General features: G+C 38.5%; 1 protein-coding gene across 2 annotated transcripts in view; it reads right to left on the bottom strand.

The window, feature by feature from the left end:
* Nucleotides 1-15,766, bottom strand: part of TRIO (trio Rho guanine nucleotide exchange factor) — a 224,951-nt gene that overhangs the window by 102,002 nt on the left and 107,183 nt on the right. For both annotated transcript variants that reach the window (XR_011902859.1, XM_072329481.1), the window contains exons 12-15: nucleotides 10,814-10,983; nucleotides 9,728-9,902; nucleotides 2,737-2,932; nucleotides 1,956-2,122 (exon numbers count right to left, since the gene is read on the bottom strand). Coding sequence is in view for 1 of the 2 variants with exons in the window: in XM_072329481.1 (XP_072185582.1) it covers nucleotides 1,956-2,122; nucleotides 2,737-2,932; nucleotides 9,728-9,902; nucleotides 10,814-10,983 (708 nt within the window). In the remaining variant the exon portion in view is untranslated. The remainder of the gene's footprint in view (nucleotides 1-1,955; nucleotides 2,123-2,736; nucleotides 2,933-9,727; nucleotides 9,903-10,813; nucleotides 10,984-15,766) is intronic.

Genomic DNA, 15,766 nt, shown 5'->3' with positions numbered 1-15,766 from the left:
CAGAACCTGCTATTTCAAACACACTGATTTACACTCCTGCTTGCTGCAGATTAGGATGGAAATGCAGGTGGGACTTGCACAAAGGAAGTTATTGCTAGTTCCTTCTCCTTTCCCTTTCTCTTCCCCTCTGCTCTAACTTAAAGAGCTAGCATAAGCCCCAGTAATCAGAGAGCCTGTTTTCTTTCCCAAGGCTTCTACCTTCTACTGTTTATTGGCATACTCCCATCACCTCACTGTTGGAGTAGGCCACACACTCCACATATCTTTTATTCTCCTCATCTTCAGCAGGCTAGAAAAGCATCTATTGAACAACAGCAAAATTGTGGAAATGAAAGAGAACGTGGAATAATTGAAAGAGTGGCTGTATTAGCGAATGCTTGATTTAAGCATTCTTAAAATTATTTTTACTCTAACTGAACACGATCAAAAGACACACCTGTTTCAGCATGCAGTCCAACTAAAGTTTCCATATCCATATGGCACTATATGGAGTGCCAGCATAGTCATCCTTAACAGTATTCTTGGAGACTTGAATACTGTGCACTGTGTATGCACCAAGATATAAGATGTGAATGTGTGAATCCCAGGCATCCTAAAGTACTTCTGAGGATTCAAGCTTGGAATACACTGCTCTAAACATATAAACACATAGGTGTATCCAAGAACATACACTATAATCAGAACAACAGACAACTGCTAATGTTTAATGAGCATATTAAAACCAACGCACTTTGGAGCTTGGTAAAGAATCTGAACCATGGAGATGCTGCATGTTAAGGCATTCATACAAAATGAGTATATGGCAGCAATAACTAATCTAGCAGCTGTATATCTCAAGTGATCAAAGGTTTGGCTGGTAAATGCAAGTGGAGTTCAGGCTGAGACAGATGCTCTCAACTATTTCTCTGTTTCTCTCTTTTATGTCCCTATCCTGTATAAAGTGATCACATTTTCCTTTCCACATTGCTTCTTTTACATACAGCTTCATTACTTTGGAGAACATCTTTTTCCTCCTGTCTTTTGAGGTTTTCCTACACTGCAATTTTTTGTCCATTTTTACCATTTCTGCATCTATTACACATCAGGCTAGCAAGAAAATTCTTTGTAAGATTTCTTTAAACTTGTTTGCCTTCTGGCCCTATTTTGCTTCCTCCTAGTCTTGAGGCTTGACGCATAAAAGTTCAATGCCACAAAGCAGAACTGGTCCTGTAGTTGAGGGAGAAGTAACACTGGATGTTTCTATCTGTTTTTTTGTACTCACAGAAAACCAATGCACATGAGACAAGAATTAACTTGTCACAGAAATCAATCTGAACTGTAACATAACTACACTTGAAGTTCCTCTACTGAGTACTGAAAAGACTCCTTGCAAGAATGTAACCAAAAAACACAGCAAGAAAGACAGTTTTCTGGTCTTATTACAATAACTTGAGGGATGAACTCTGTAGAAAAATATAGCAGTATGTACAATAGCATAAAAATAAATAAAATAATAAAATACTGTAGTATTCCAATCCAATAATATGACATGATTACAAAGCTGCATTTATTTAAAGTGTGAAAATACAATAGCAGTAGTAACAGTTTTGGAAGCAAAAAAAACAAAACAACTCAACAAACCAAAACCAAAAGAAAAATTAAACGGAAACCTTGTTATAATCTTTGATAAAACGACAGTATTCCATCTACATAATAATAAGCCAAAATTAGCTTCAAATATGCAACATATCCACATACAAATTGTGTTTGTTAATACAAGTTGAAAAAATCACTTCAATATCAACACAGGATGAAATTTCCTTTGGTTCTCAAATCAAGATCGTTCCTTCCTTTCTCCAAATACAAGACTTTATATAAGTTACTTTTCATTTCTATTCACAGAAATGAAAATGAACACTTCTAAGGGGTATGAAAAGACCCTTGCTTCCCCAGCTCAGGGCACAATGATTTCGTACCTGCTTGACCTCCGCCTGCAGATGGCGCAGCTGCACGCACTGCTCCAAGTGCTTGCGGTGCTGCTCGGCCGCTACATCCAGCTCCTGCTGCTTCTCATGGAGAAACTCCAGCAGATCCTGAACACGAGTTGCCATGTCTACGTCCCTGTCGCAAAGCAGCTCAACACCTGTAAGCAGACAATCATTTATAATAGAATTAAGGCTTTCCAAGTCATACGAGGTCATTTCCACTGTTGTAAACTTACTTTTCCAGTTCTCTCTTAAAATGCAACTTCGAGAATTTGCTTAAACAAGCATAATTTGGAGGGTTTTTTTGCACAGTTTTGAAAATACAAAATTATCATTACTACTTTTCTTCTTCTTCTTCTTTAATTTATTTTAATAAGCCTGAGATTTAGCCTAGGTAACTGCATACTGGTCAAAAACATACCATAAGAAATCAGGATGGAAGATTTACTAGTGAAAGCAGAAAATTATAACTTGGTGAAATTGCTCTACTTAACTAAAAAATTAACTCCTTACCATTTACTTTAATTTTAATGACTTCTCGAGTGGACTCGCTTTCTTAGAAAAGTAAACATTTCCAGGTGTTGCCAACTCTTACTTAACATGTCATAATGACAACATGAATTCACTATTTTTATCAAATGATTTGAGTGCAAAAAAAACCCAACAATATCTGCATCTCTCCAGTTTACATTTAACCAGCACACATTTTTAGACATTCCATGGAAAGTCAACTGGGTAATTCTTATAAAACCTTATGAAGGAGCCATCTTACCAGATGCCTGCACTTCGTTGACATATTGCAGCAGATCCTGCCCTTGGTGGATGACATCAAAGGTCAAATTATTCATGGTCAGGGCTTTGTCTGCATGATGCTGGAGTCTTTGTTCTGCGATTGTAAGATCTTCAGTGTCAAAGTCATTCATCTGCTGAGAGAGCTCATCATTCCAAGACTCGAGGTCTGAAATTATCTGATAGAAAAGGAGGAAGACAATATTCACTAATCCATTATACAATGTATGTTTATTTCCAATGTTGCACTTCAGATGGCAGCTGGGAACACGTCACTTGTTGATTCAATCTAATGATCAGGTTTGATATGGTTCAGGCATGGCTCATTTCCACACAGGTTTTCAATTTTGACTAACAATCCAAAAGAGTGTATTTGATAACCACAACGACTCTCCTTCAACCAATGTGTGCCTTCTCAAACTCCCCACCACCATGGGTACCCTGGCACTGTGTGAAGTATCCACTCATCAATGCATCACTTGTGAAACAGATTTAAAATGTTATCTCCACTTCTAAAGGAAACTGTTGACTTAAAACATCTTCTCTATTCTTCAGACTACACCAAGCAATAACTCATACATCAAGTGCCAGCTTAGATTGTGAGCACCATCACCTTCTAACAAACAACTGAGAAGCACTGCCTGTCACAAAAGGCAGGGTACTTACTGAATGAAACAAGAATAAAAAGTAATATATCACAGTTAAATTTGCAAGGATAAATCATTCAGCTACACTAACTCTGGAATTTACTCTCTGCCATAAAATGTCCAAAGAAGAGGATTAAGGTTTTTGTTGTTGTTGTTGTTGTTTTTTTTAACTGTTTTGTTTTGAATTTTCTTTACATATGTATCACAACAAGAAAGCATTCCTTGCTCATCCATCAAAATGTGTTTACCAAAACCTGTCTGAAAACTTAAAATACTCCTTTTAATTGAGATACAGAACAGTTTTTAGGTGTAACAGGTAATTTCTGATCCACTTCTGTTGATCATAATGGGTTGAATGAGTTCTTACAACCCAGGTTTGATGCACCCATTACATACTTCAGACAAGCCTGTCTAGTTATCATTAAGCCATCAAATTACCATCAAATACATTTTTCCAAAGTCTTCAAAGAATTTTGCCACAAGTTATTGCAGATCACCAGGAAAGCAAAATTGTAGATATCAAGAAGAAAGATCATCTTAGCTCTTGATTTCTACAGTTTCAGGAGTAGGACAAATCAACATGAAGTGTTAATTGATGGGTAAGGAAAACAGCCACTCCTATAGCAGGACACAGCAAAAAAAAAGGAGTCTGGTGCCAAACTGGCACTAGTGGCAAAATTGCTATCTGCATAAATATCTGTTGTGAGCAGGAGTCTGTCACTACACTTTCCAAGTGGCTCATCACAGTTGTGTAGTTTAACTGTCTCAGTAACTTCAACAGAAACTCTGGAAAAATAAACCTTGTACAAAAATCCAGAATTCAGATAAAACAAAGTCAAATAAACTCTACAAAGTTTCTGGAGCCAACCATAATCCTTCGTGATGGCTTGTTTTCATTCCACTTAAATAGCACCATAAAAAAATGCACCCAACAATCAGGATAGTTACTTACAAACTCTAACCCCAGTCAGTTTGCTGTACCCAAGCACAAACAGGCAGATAAGCTCACGTTTCAGAAGTAATGATGAAAACACAGAAGCTGACAGACAATGGATGAAAGAAGTTATACAAGACAAAGCCTTTCGCTACTGTTTAAAGCTTCCTTCATCTCTCCTTTGTATATTTAAAACATAACACACAATTTACTAAGGAGTTATGAGTGGCTTTCTCCCCACATACACATATACACAGGTTTCCTCTCTCACAAAGTACTACACAATTCCTCCATTTGTTTCCCTTTTACTTGATCCATATCCAACATGTCTCACCATCACCTCTTTCTGATCTTCATCTCCTTTTGACCAACTTAAAATATTTCACAAATTTCCAGTCTTGCTAACAGTCCCGCCTGATAAACTGCTTACTTCCGGGTAACCTCCTTTTCTGCTCTCATGCCCCCAGGCCTGCTCCTCCCAGCTCCAAAACCCTCCTTCTAGCACACATACCAACAAATGCCTTTGCAAAATTAACAACGATGAGCAATGAAAAACTACGTTAATTACCCTTTGAAATACAAGAGAGGGTAAAGAGTAGTGAGATGTTCTCTTATTTTTCTTCTAAAAACATGTTACCACAGTTTTCTTGTCTGTAAAATTAATGTTATATATTTTTTTTCTAACACTGATTAAGCTCTGTGAGTGTGATTAAGCTCCATGATTAAGCTCCATGTGTCTCTAGGCTCCGTTACAAAGCAGAATTCCTCAAACTTCATAACAAGGTTCCAAGTGGTGTTACTCTTCACTGGGAGCCTCGTAGTCACCATGAAGATCAACAGCAAGAGCACACTTTCCAGTAGCTCTCCGTTTGGGTAACACTATGTTCATTTTTCACTAAAAGCAGTGGAAAACATCTAAAAGTTGCTTCCTTAAACAATCCTCTGTATTATGAAAGGCCTCAGAAATCAGATTTACCATCTCATTTCACCTAGGTCAGCTAAAAGTATTCACAAATTACCTTCAAGAAATGTAGTTAGACTTGGTGAAACAGAAAATTGTGTGTTGAAGAAGACTGCAAAATTCCAGTGTCTTTCAGAACATAATCTTTTGCTGACTTCCTAAACATAACTGAAAAATGGATTTGACCTAACAAGGCTCATTTCTGTCACTGTGTTAAAAATAAATCCAATCCACCCACCACTTCTCAGGACCAAACCCAACAATTTGCCTACCTTACTATTAATTTGAGAGAAAATAAAGCAATCAACACTGCAAACTGACATACCACAGAAGACTGCTGTGGTTAAGCTTCAATTTTTTATATTAATGAAATGCTTTACTTTAAGTAGATTAGAGCCACTAGGTCCTCTCACACCATCCTTGGATTCGCCTGACAAAAATGACAGGTAGTTGTAAGACGTCACAGCGTGCAACTTCAGCTAAGAGTTTTTATCAATACTGTTTTAAAAGAACAACAACAAAAAACAATAGCAAAAATGGTAACTTGTTCCCATATTATTTCATGGGGTTAAGATCATGGCTCTGTACAAGAACATGACATCCCCTGTCCTCTTTAAAAGATGAGGAAACCTGTGATTCAAATAAATAATGCCAGCACGGTCCCACGTCCATTCAGAAGATAAGAAATCATAGTGCACATCACAGCTGGGGCTCCTAACAATGGCAGAAGTCCTTACATTCTTTCAGCAGTAATTAGGTGGCTTAAGATTTCAGCCATTAGGAACGCACTGCAAATCTCAAACTTACTGAGTGCCAAGTTAAGGGCAAAAGCAAAATGTTAAGCATTGCCTGCATTCTTCAAGGCTTCTCCTGCAAGTTCTGCTTTACAACTGACACTGTTTTTCAGTCGGAGCCTTCTCTGAAAGTTTTATCAAGATAGTTGGCATTAAAATGACTAGCAGACAATTAGAGAAACAATCATAAACTAATACTGCTCTCAGGAAATGGACAACCCACAAAAGCACAGGGCAACTACTTACCACAAAATTTGTTCAAGGAGTTCTAGTGCAGAGACCGAGCTGCCTGACAAGTGTTTTTACTCACTAAAACTTAGGAAGCACAGGAAGGAAATAAGTATAACACAGAAGAGATGTAGACTCTTTTGTATTGAATGGCAAAAAAATAAAGAACCACACGTCTCTGCTCAAAAGAGTCTAACTGCATTCTTCGTAGCAACTAAATGCTAACCAGGATCTAGAAAATATTATGCACTGAGGAGGAAGAAAAAGGGTGAATTGAAAAGGAAGAAGAGTTAGATCTCTGTGATCCAGCACTCTGCCTTTTCAGCTGGATGACTTCACAAGCATCTTGTAAGTAGTGCCCAAAAATAGAGATAAAGCCATGAGTTGGAAAGCGTGCAACATGCTTTGCATGGAGTCCTGACATATGTACACAGGTATTTAAGAGATGGGCAAGTGAAAAATGCACACAGAAGATAAAAAAACATGTTTTAGGCTGCTTTCATTGCCACCAGAGCTTCACTATGGCTGACTAGGTCCATACACAGCCTCCTTATGCTACAAACACTTCCTCATTCTAACACCAGACTCTTTGCGTACATTATTTTGCTCCTTCCTGCTTTTAGTTAATACAGGTATTCAAAACAGAGTCCTTCAAGGGCCTCAGGACCAAAAGCAAAGATAGAGAAGGTTGGGTCCACATGCTAAGAGCAGGGGCAAAGTGGAGATGTTGCTGCAGTTACACCAGTATCAGAAGAGCAGGAGAACATAGGAAGTTACAGGATAAAAGACAACATCTAAAAGAAAGAATATTTCACTATTGAAGGAAAGAAAAGCGACAAAAGGAGGATGAGTAAACATGGCAGCAAATTTCATCACTGTACCCAGGAGTACAGCTACACAGCATGAATCTGCAGTGCCTAAGGGAGTCCTTTGTTCCATTTGAGCTTGCACCATTTCGAAACAGTAAGACAAGCTAGAAACACCGCTTGACTTCCAGAAAAACTGTCCTCTCAGGATGCACCTGAGTGAGTTGCCACTATGGCCAAGTCCTAATTGACTAGGTAAAGGAGGTCAAAGCAAGGTCTGCAAGTTCATAGGTGTTATCTGGCTCCTCACTATCATGTTACTTCAGCTGAACTTCTGCTTTCACAACTGACCTGGAACTAGTCCTTGCATTTCTTCCCGGAAGTTTCCAAACAGATGTTTGCCTTCAGGGAGAGGGAAAAGAGAAGCATGCTTTGCTGAGGAAGCAGAGACGGCAAAACAATCAACATTTTGCTGAAGATGCTTGGCAGCCACGATTATCACAACCCAGTTTCTTCCTGGGAGGACTACTTGGAAACCCTAAGTAAGTGACATTTTTTGTTTCCAAGCCATATAAACAAAACATGTTAACTCTTTTAATGCAGAAACTGGGGCTTAACTTTATGTTGCATATGCCAAAATGTGAAGCATGCCAAGTGTCAGGCTTAGAAAAAGCAAGACGTGAAGTTAAGATATACAGACTTCAACTATAAAATCTCATCATCAAACAATATAGATGGAAGTACTGCTATCCATGTGGTGCTATTCTGCACTGAAGGACTAGAACACATCTGTAAAGCAAGGCTCCTGCATCTAGCTTCCTGATATTATGTAAGTCTAGGCAACCTACAACAGAGAGCAATCACCTTAATTGTCAACTTCACTGAAACTCTGAACATATCTCTTCCTTCAGTTTTCTTAGTATGCCTTGCACCATGCAGGTGCAATACAAATATTCTGAGAATATCATACCAACTCCATCAAACACTGAATCAAAGAATTACGTAACAGAATCACAGAATGGATGAGATTGGAAGGGACTTTAAAGATGGTCAATCTCCAACCCTATGCTGTGGACAGGGCTGCCACGCACTGGATTAGGCTGCTCAGGGCCCCTTCCAACCTGGTCCTGAGCACCACCAGGGATGGGGCATCCACAGCTTCTCTGGACAGCCTATACTAGTGCCTTACCACCCACTGGAGATCACTTTTGCTTTGATTGTAAAACTGCTGATAATCTTATAAAAGGGGAAGTCTTTAATGTTTCTCCACACGCATCAGTCAGCCAATTAATTATTACAATCACAGTTCTGCCAAGCCTTTCCTTTCCACGCTCAAGACAGCAACTCCCAATTTAAGTAGTAAAGCCTCTGCAGACTAGTTTCACCTCCTCGATGTGAATACCAAAATAGAGAAGCTTCTTAAGTCTTCCTTTACACTGAAGTTATTATTACTGTGGAGTGTATAGTCTCACTTCCTCCAAGGGTACAAATCAGGGAACTGTGTCTGCCTGTGCCTGGCCTGCACCTGATAATTTGCTTAACTAACCTAAAATTCAGCAAAGGTATTTAATCCCAATTTTAAGGAAAAACAAAACAAAAAGCAACAACAACAACAAAAAAACACCTTAAAAGCTATCACTTTTGATAATTGTCTCTTTGCCCTTACAGCATCTGTATGTAATCAACAGTTGTGGCTTTTACTTATGTACAAGGGAAGAGGTAAATTTAGTAGCTCCTATAACATTTTAATTTCTGGTTTACAGAACGTCAAGGTAAGCCATCATATAGCCAAACAAGATCACATTCCAAAGGATAACCATTAATCTTTTGAAGCACCAACTCAGTTTTCACTGTGTACAGCATTCGTAGTCAACTTAGTTGAAATTTTATGAAGTAATTATATAACATAAGCTCCATGTGGAGTTCAACATTTGTTTGCATGCACATTCCTGCACACAAACAGAACCTCTCCAACTGATATTGCTGTAACCCTCCTCCAAAATCTGCACAATTCAAAAACTGCCTGAAGTTTTGCAGGGGTGTGGCACTAGTTTTTGATATTTTTAGAGCCAAAAAAGGTCCTTATTTGAGAGATGGAGAGAAGGTGAGAGCAAGGGAGATTCACCATTTCCAAAGAATTCCAAATACCACTCACAGTTGTCAACTGAAAAACACACTGCTGATTTGGAAAAGAAAGAAGAGTTATATTACTACAAAGCAACAGTTTAGAGTTTCAGTACTAAATCATTTTGCGTGTCTTATAAGTCATACTAAATGTAGTCATACCGGTTATATCAAGGCACCTTGATATTCAAACCACATTTGCTAGACGAAGCAAATGGTACATTACAATTTTACACAAGACTCATGACAGTTGCTTAAATGTGCACTGGGAGGCAATCAGAGCAGGAATGAATATAAAAAAGCCCAGCTCGACTCTCTTCTGAGATTTCCACATACAAAATAGAAGCCTTAGTTAAGTAAGAAAAAAGGTTTATCATTCACTTATGTCATATCTCAGTGCAACTACAGAATCATCTCAGCATAAACATTCCTCAACAACAAGAGAAGAAATGCTGTGCAGCTTCAAGAGCAGATACTTACATCTATTGCATCTCTTTCAAATATGCGGAGCTGCAGAAACAGCTCAAGCTTGATCTTGCGTTCTTGAAACAGCTCCTCCATCTGAGATTGGGCCTCATCCAGCTGCTGCAGGACTGTCTCTATGTGGTTGATTGAGCTGTTGTGGGGGGTCTTGTTACTAGAAATGGCTGAATCCCTATTCAAAATAGAGATGGGGGTCGGGAGGGAAGACAGTTATTGAAAAAAGAAAAGAGCACAGTTTGGATGATACACATGACCATGAAATATAGGGCTTTTTAAAGAAAAGTTAGTGCTAATCATATTATATGCAAGTTAAGTCTTTATATTTTGTTACTACAAGTCCAAATTATGTTTTACTACTTGAAAAAGCATTAGAAAATAAGATTGCTTTCATTTTTTTGACCACCTCAACATTTAAGGAAATTCTGCTTACAGGAGGAGTAAAGTTTAAAAGAGAGAAGCTCTTTCTCTGTGAAAAGGAAGTGGCATCTGATAACTATTTACTTCACTGGACCTTCCTGGTAGTGAAAAATCAATATAAGATATCAAAAAAAGGATTAACAAGTATTTTACTGTAGTACAAAAACTTCTACAAATTCAGGTATGTTAACATCAAATCCCATAGAAAACAGGAGATGTAACAGCGCAGATGTGTCCCAAGTTTATTTAGAATAGTGCTGAATGAATGGACTGCAAACTGATGGTCATCGCTACAAAACTGTGCTATATTAGACTGCAAAACAATTTCAAGGGTCTCTTTATGAGAAGTCTGCTGCTCAGAACTCAAAAAATCGTGGAGCCCTGCATCTCCCGGACTACAAAGACATACAATTGCTCCTATTACAAAGGTAGCTTATGTAAACAAAGTCTCCTTCTTATGAAGGTAGTGTTTATAAGCTGAGCTTCCTGCAAACAGAGAGTTACAGACCATCAGTACAGAATGAAACATAACAGCAGTCTTAATATTTACAAATTTTATTTATAGGTCAGAGCATGTAGTCATTATCTCTGCTCCCAAAATAGAAACTAAGCCTTGCAGAATACCAGACGCATGCCAGAAGAGATTTAGATTAAACCTTGTTTTACCTTAGTTGCTGTATGAGATCTTCACCTTCTTTTATGACGTTGACTGTAACCTGCAGAGTAGTCTGCTGCTGCTGACCAAAACGTTTAATCAGGTCTTGGACGGCCTCCACAGACTCTGCATAGACATCATCAAGCAGTTCTTTCTGCAACTCTTCAAGCCATGTCCACAGCTAAGGAAGGAAAAAAAAAAAAAAAAGAAAAGAAAAATAAGCACCAGGATCAGGCAGTCACTGTTGAAAATCAATTTGCTTGGGCAGGAGAAAATGGAGAGGGAGAAACAGTATTTGTTTCTCTTCATCGAAAAATCCCATCTTCAATCTAATAAAAATGAGCCTTTGCTTCAAATAAGGTTTTCATGTCCTGGAAATACCAGGAAAGCTTTATCCGTGTTGCTAAGTCACCCTTTCTTTCTCATTTTCCTTCTACAGTACTGAATGTATCCGACTGAGCAGCAGAGAGCTCATAGCAAGAATCCCATCTGCAGCTCTGCGAGAAAGTCACCGGGAGGGAAATGCTATGGTAACACTCCCTGAGAGAAGGAAGGAAGGAAGGAAGGAAGGGAGATGTATTGTAGCCACCATCAAATTTACACTGCCAGGCTGACACACGCACACAGATAACATGACACATTTCGGTGGCCTTCAGAAAAAGGAAAAAGCATTTCAGAAAACAATATACAGAGAGAAATCTGCCGTGAGAAGTTATTTTTCTATCATAATCTCTACAGCTATGGTGCTTACCAAAACCGCTGTTTTCAATTTCATGCTATTACAACAATAACAACAAAAAAACTTTGCAAGTAATTACACCAACTTTTTTGGCTTTGTTTTGCCCACTGAACACACCCACATATCCCTGTTCAGAACTGCAGACACACTGCAGTTTATGGAATAACTTCTAGGTATAGCCGAGCAATGTATCATTACCAGACACCTGAATTCCACTGTGCTCTTTCCACAATTTCACAAAATAAACTATTGCATCCTAAGCTGTGCGTGGAAATTATTCACCAGCAAACCATCAGACACCTATAGTGCAATAACACAGTGCTGGAAGAGGGCACGTGCTGGTGCCCTGCAACACTCCTGTGTGCACTCCCAGCACAATGCAACAGCTTCTCTCACAGGAAGCTGCCAAATCAGGTCTCTCTTCCCCATTTTCTCATCACATCTCAAGCCCTAACTTCCAAGAACAAGGACTGAAATCTCATTTTTATCTTGAAAGAAGCATTCTGTTCTGATGGACAGTATTAAGATCTTTTGTCTTCATTTGAATTTGTCTTTCAACAATTTAGAGATACAACTGGCTTTGTTAAACTTGGAACTAATTAAAAGCTAACAATTAAAATGCAGTCAATAATCCACATGGCTTAACTTAAAAGAGAGTAAGACAAATGCTTTATTTCTTTGCTTAACATTCTCTACTAAATACTCTGTGCTTTTGTGTAATGTTCTGATCATAAAGGTAACTACCAGCGGTGTGACAATAGAATAGAAAATTCAGTGAAGTCTAAGTTTCAATTAAAAAGTTCCACTGCAGCTTTATTTTAAAATCAAATGCTAGGTTTTTGTTGGTGGTGGTTTTGATGTTTCCTTTATTTGTTTTTCTTGCTTCTTTTTAATATCTTAAAGCCTTACGTGCCTCTTCAGTTAGGTTTTCAGTGTAGCTTGAGTTATACTTTCAAATATCAAGGACGAGTTTGTGATTTTTCACCAAACTCTTCTCCATAAATTTACTAAAAAGAAAGACCCCAAACCTTCCAAAACCCAGAACCTCCTATTTGAACACACTCTGATCTTCTGACTACTTATATGCCTCACAGACAGTGCCTCTCACACATTTGAATGCAATTCCATAGTCATTAACACCATGAGCTCGAGTCACAGCAGTCCTTCTTATTTAAAAGGAGCAGAAATCATTGGAACTTAACAACTGTGTCATAAGCACTAGTCAGCACTCATTCCAGCACAACTCACTGCAACATAAAGACAAACAAACAAATAAATAAATGTTTTCAAATGCATACTTCGAAATGCAAATTTTACTTCAAGACAAATGAAGCCTGACAGCACAACTTGCAAACTTTACTCAGGTTTCAATGGCCAGAAGACACATTTTTATTTTTCTCTTAGTTTATAAACTATGTCTTGAACCTTGGAAACAGGACACTGTGTTAGAGATCTTCCAAGGGAGATGCTGTGTGCATACAGTTCCTGCAAATGTGTAAATATGCACTTCAGAGAGTGTAGCACTTACTGTCGAGTATGGAACTAAGGCATTTGGTGCTAGCTAGACGAGCTTTTACCCCATGCTTAATGCATTGTCTATAAAAGGCCCAATTTACAGAGATGTTTATCAAAGACAGATCAGAATCGAAGTCATTTTGGATATCCTGAACTGTATCTAGTTTGCCCCTTGGCACCCATACAAGTACCTGTGCTGCAGCGCAAAGTAGGTCCAAGAACCACTTCGAATTTTTCCACTATGTCTTTTCAGCTGGGTGCTGGGTGTCATCTGTACAGGGGAAAACTTACCTTTGTGATTCTTATTCCTCACATACGCTTCAGTCACCTCTGTTACTAGGGGAAGAAGACCTGGCAGGGTCAGATTACACTGGTGATGTGTTTTGCTTGGGAATATTTCCCTTAAAGCTCGCCCTGGGTACTAGAGACCAAGCCAGCACAGAAGAAGCAGACTTCATTCTACATAGCCAGTCCTAACCATGACCACCTACCTGGAGCAGAACAGCACAGTACTAGCACAACAAATGCACTGGCTGGCTGGGTGCCTGGTTACCAGGAACACAGAACCAGTTTCTCAGTGCAGAAGCAACACAGCACAACTGTAAACATGGTATCCTGGCCCCATGGAACCAAGGAGCTCAGAAACACACTGCATTTGCCTATTTAATTAGCCAAATCACCCGCTGCTTGTGCAGAAAAGGCAATTTATAAATGCGCAGAAAGAGTGTGATAGTAATTAGCATGCATTACTTGTCTAGCTGTGATTCATACACTGTTGAAAGTGGAACAATTTAAGCCATTTCTGAAGTGAACACTTTCGTGACATTTTTATAGCAAAAGTTATTCTTTCTCATACATTACCAGGTAAGCTTTTAGCACTTTTCCAATAAGCAAGTTTCTGACAAATAGTTTCCCTTCAAAATAATCTTGTTCTGACGCAGTTCATCCACAAAAGTTAGCATAAAGCCACCAAAGATGAACAGAACTGTCAGGTTATCAAAGCTGGATATAAATTTCTGCCGTTTATTAAGATGACTTTAGTTCACAATGGGTGGCATGTCAGTTGGCCTTCTGTATACAGCTTTAAAACCAAAATGAGCACTGGGTACGCTGCAAATTACATAAACTACAGATACAAACCTAAGGGTGGAGCCAGCATGAGCTTGCACAGTAAACCCAAAAGAAGCCAAACAGTCTACTGAGAGAAGAAGAGACTGGAGCATGTTTAGCAGAGCAGAACTATAGATTTTATACTGCAATGATTTTCTGAGGTAATGAATTATTCCATCCAATAGTGAAAGCAACAGTAATCTGACAGAAGAAAAACCCCTCATCATTTAAAAAAACACTAACTTTCTTTCAGTGAGATTTTTGAGAAATCTCTGGTCACGCTTTTCTATTCACTATAAAAATAAAGCAGAAAGATCCCCAAAGCACTAAGCCCTGTCACCTTTGTAAGAACTTTATCCAATGGTAAATCAGCTTTAACCTACGGGGAGAGAACTACGTAAATAACTAAATCCAGCCACAGAATGAGGTTCTTCTCTCTTTATCTCCTCTTCACATCCCATCAGAATTAAAATTGGAGAGGGAAATCAAATTCTGAATCCCTGACAAGCAAATGTTTCACCCAGCACTTTTTTTCTTGATCTATACATAGCACAGACTAAGAAACATCTGCTTGAATGAGCCTGCATCCTGTGCTACCTCTTTCCTAAGTTCTTGGGAGCATGCCATTAGTCACTGAGATCGTATTACTTTAATTGTCTGCAACATCCTGGAAGTTTCAGCATTTCCATCATGGGCCTCCATCTCTTTAAATCCCATCCCTGCAATCTCCTGAAGGACTGGTGCTAAATAAGACCATACAATATTTTGCTGAACGTTATCAGAGAACAATTATTCATAAGTGAATATCTTCCTGAGTTCAGAATTGTTTTATGAAGTCTCTGTCCTTTTTGTTTTTACATGAGGTAATTTTTCTTTGTATTTCATTTCATAGTAGCTTTCGACTATTACAGCAGGCTAAGACAAAGTAAAGGCCATAGTTTTTGCACTGCAAAACTGTCAATTCCTCATTTTGCCCATGCCCCCAGCACAGCGTTGCAGTCTGTGCATCACCACAGACCGACTTCTTTAAGGAGCTGTTAGCTGTACAGGGCCAAATGTAACTAATATGCACACTGGGGCATGGAAGAGGTTTGAGATGTATATGTTTTGGCTTTCAGTATGTGCATTGGACAAAAACTGCATCTTCTAAAAGAATAAGCAAATTGAGATGTTAAAACCTCAGGAGTTAGTCTTCCATGAACATTTAAGATATTAAATGTATACATATATTTGAAAATTAGATTTAATTATATTTTAAAGTTCCAATCTATTCCACAATTATAATCAATGCCCATTCAGATTAAGTTCATCCCTGAAGCAACATCAAGTTTCTTATATCTTCCTAAAATTACATTAACTATCAGTATCCTGTCACAACTCACCCCATTCCTTATCTGAACAAGTAAATAAAAATGCCCACATCATAGCTTCCAAAGTCTATTTCTGCTTCACATTTCCAAAGTGTTTAGTGTTATTTCAGTAACACCTGGACTGCTACCCATCAACTTGGTCCATTTTAAAGCCAATGTAGCTACCAGTGTTGACAAACTCAGGAGAGGAAATTTGTGCTGGTTAACTGGCACACAGTCCTACCAAGTCA

This window comes from Excalfactoria chinensis, chromosome 2, assembly GCF_039878825.1.
Source record: "Excalfactoria chinensis isolate bCotChi1 chromosome 2, bCotChi1.hap2, whole genome shotgun sequence".
Lineage (NCBI taxonomy): Eukaryota > Metazoa > Chordata > Aves > Galliformes > Phasianidae > Excalfactoria > Excalfactoria chinensis.
The sequence above is the reverse complement of the archived record's forward strand: the minus strand, read 5'-3'. Positions and strand labels throughout refer to the sequence as shown.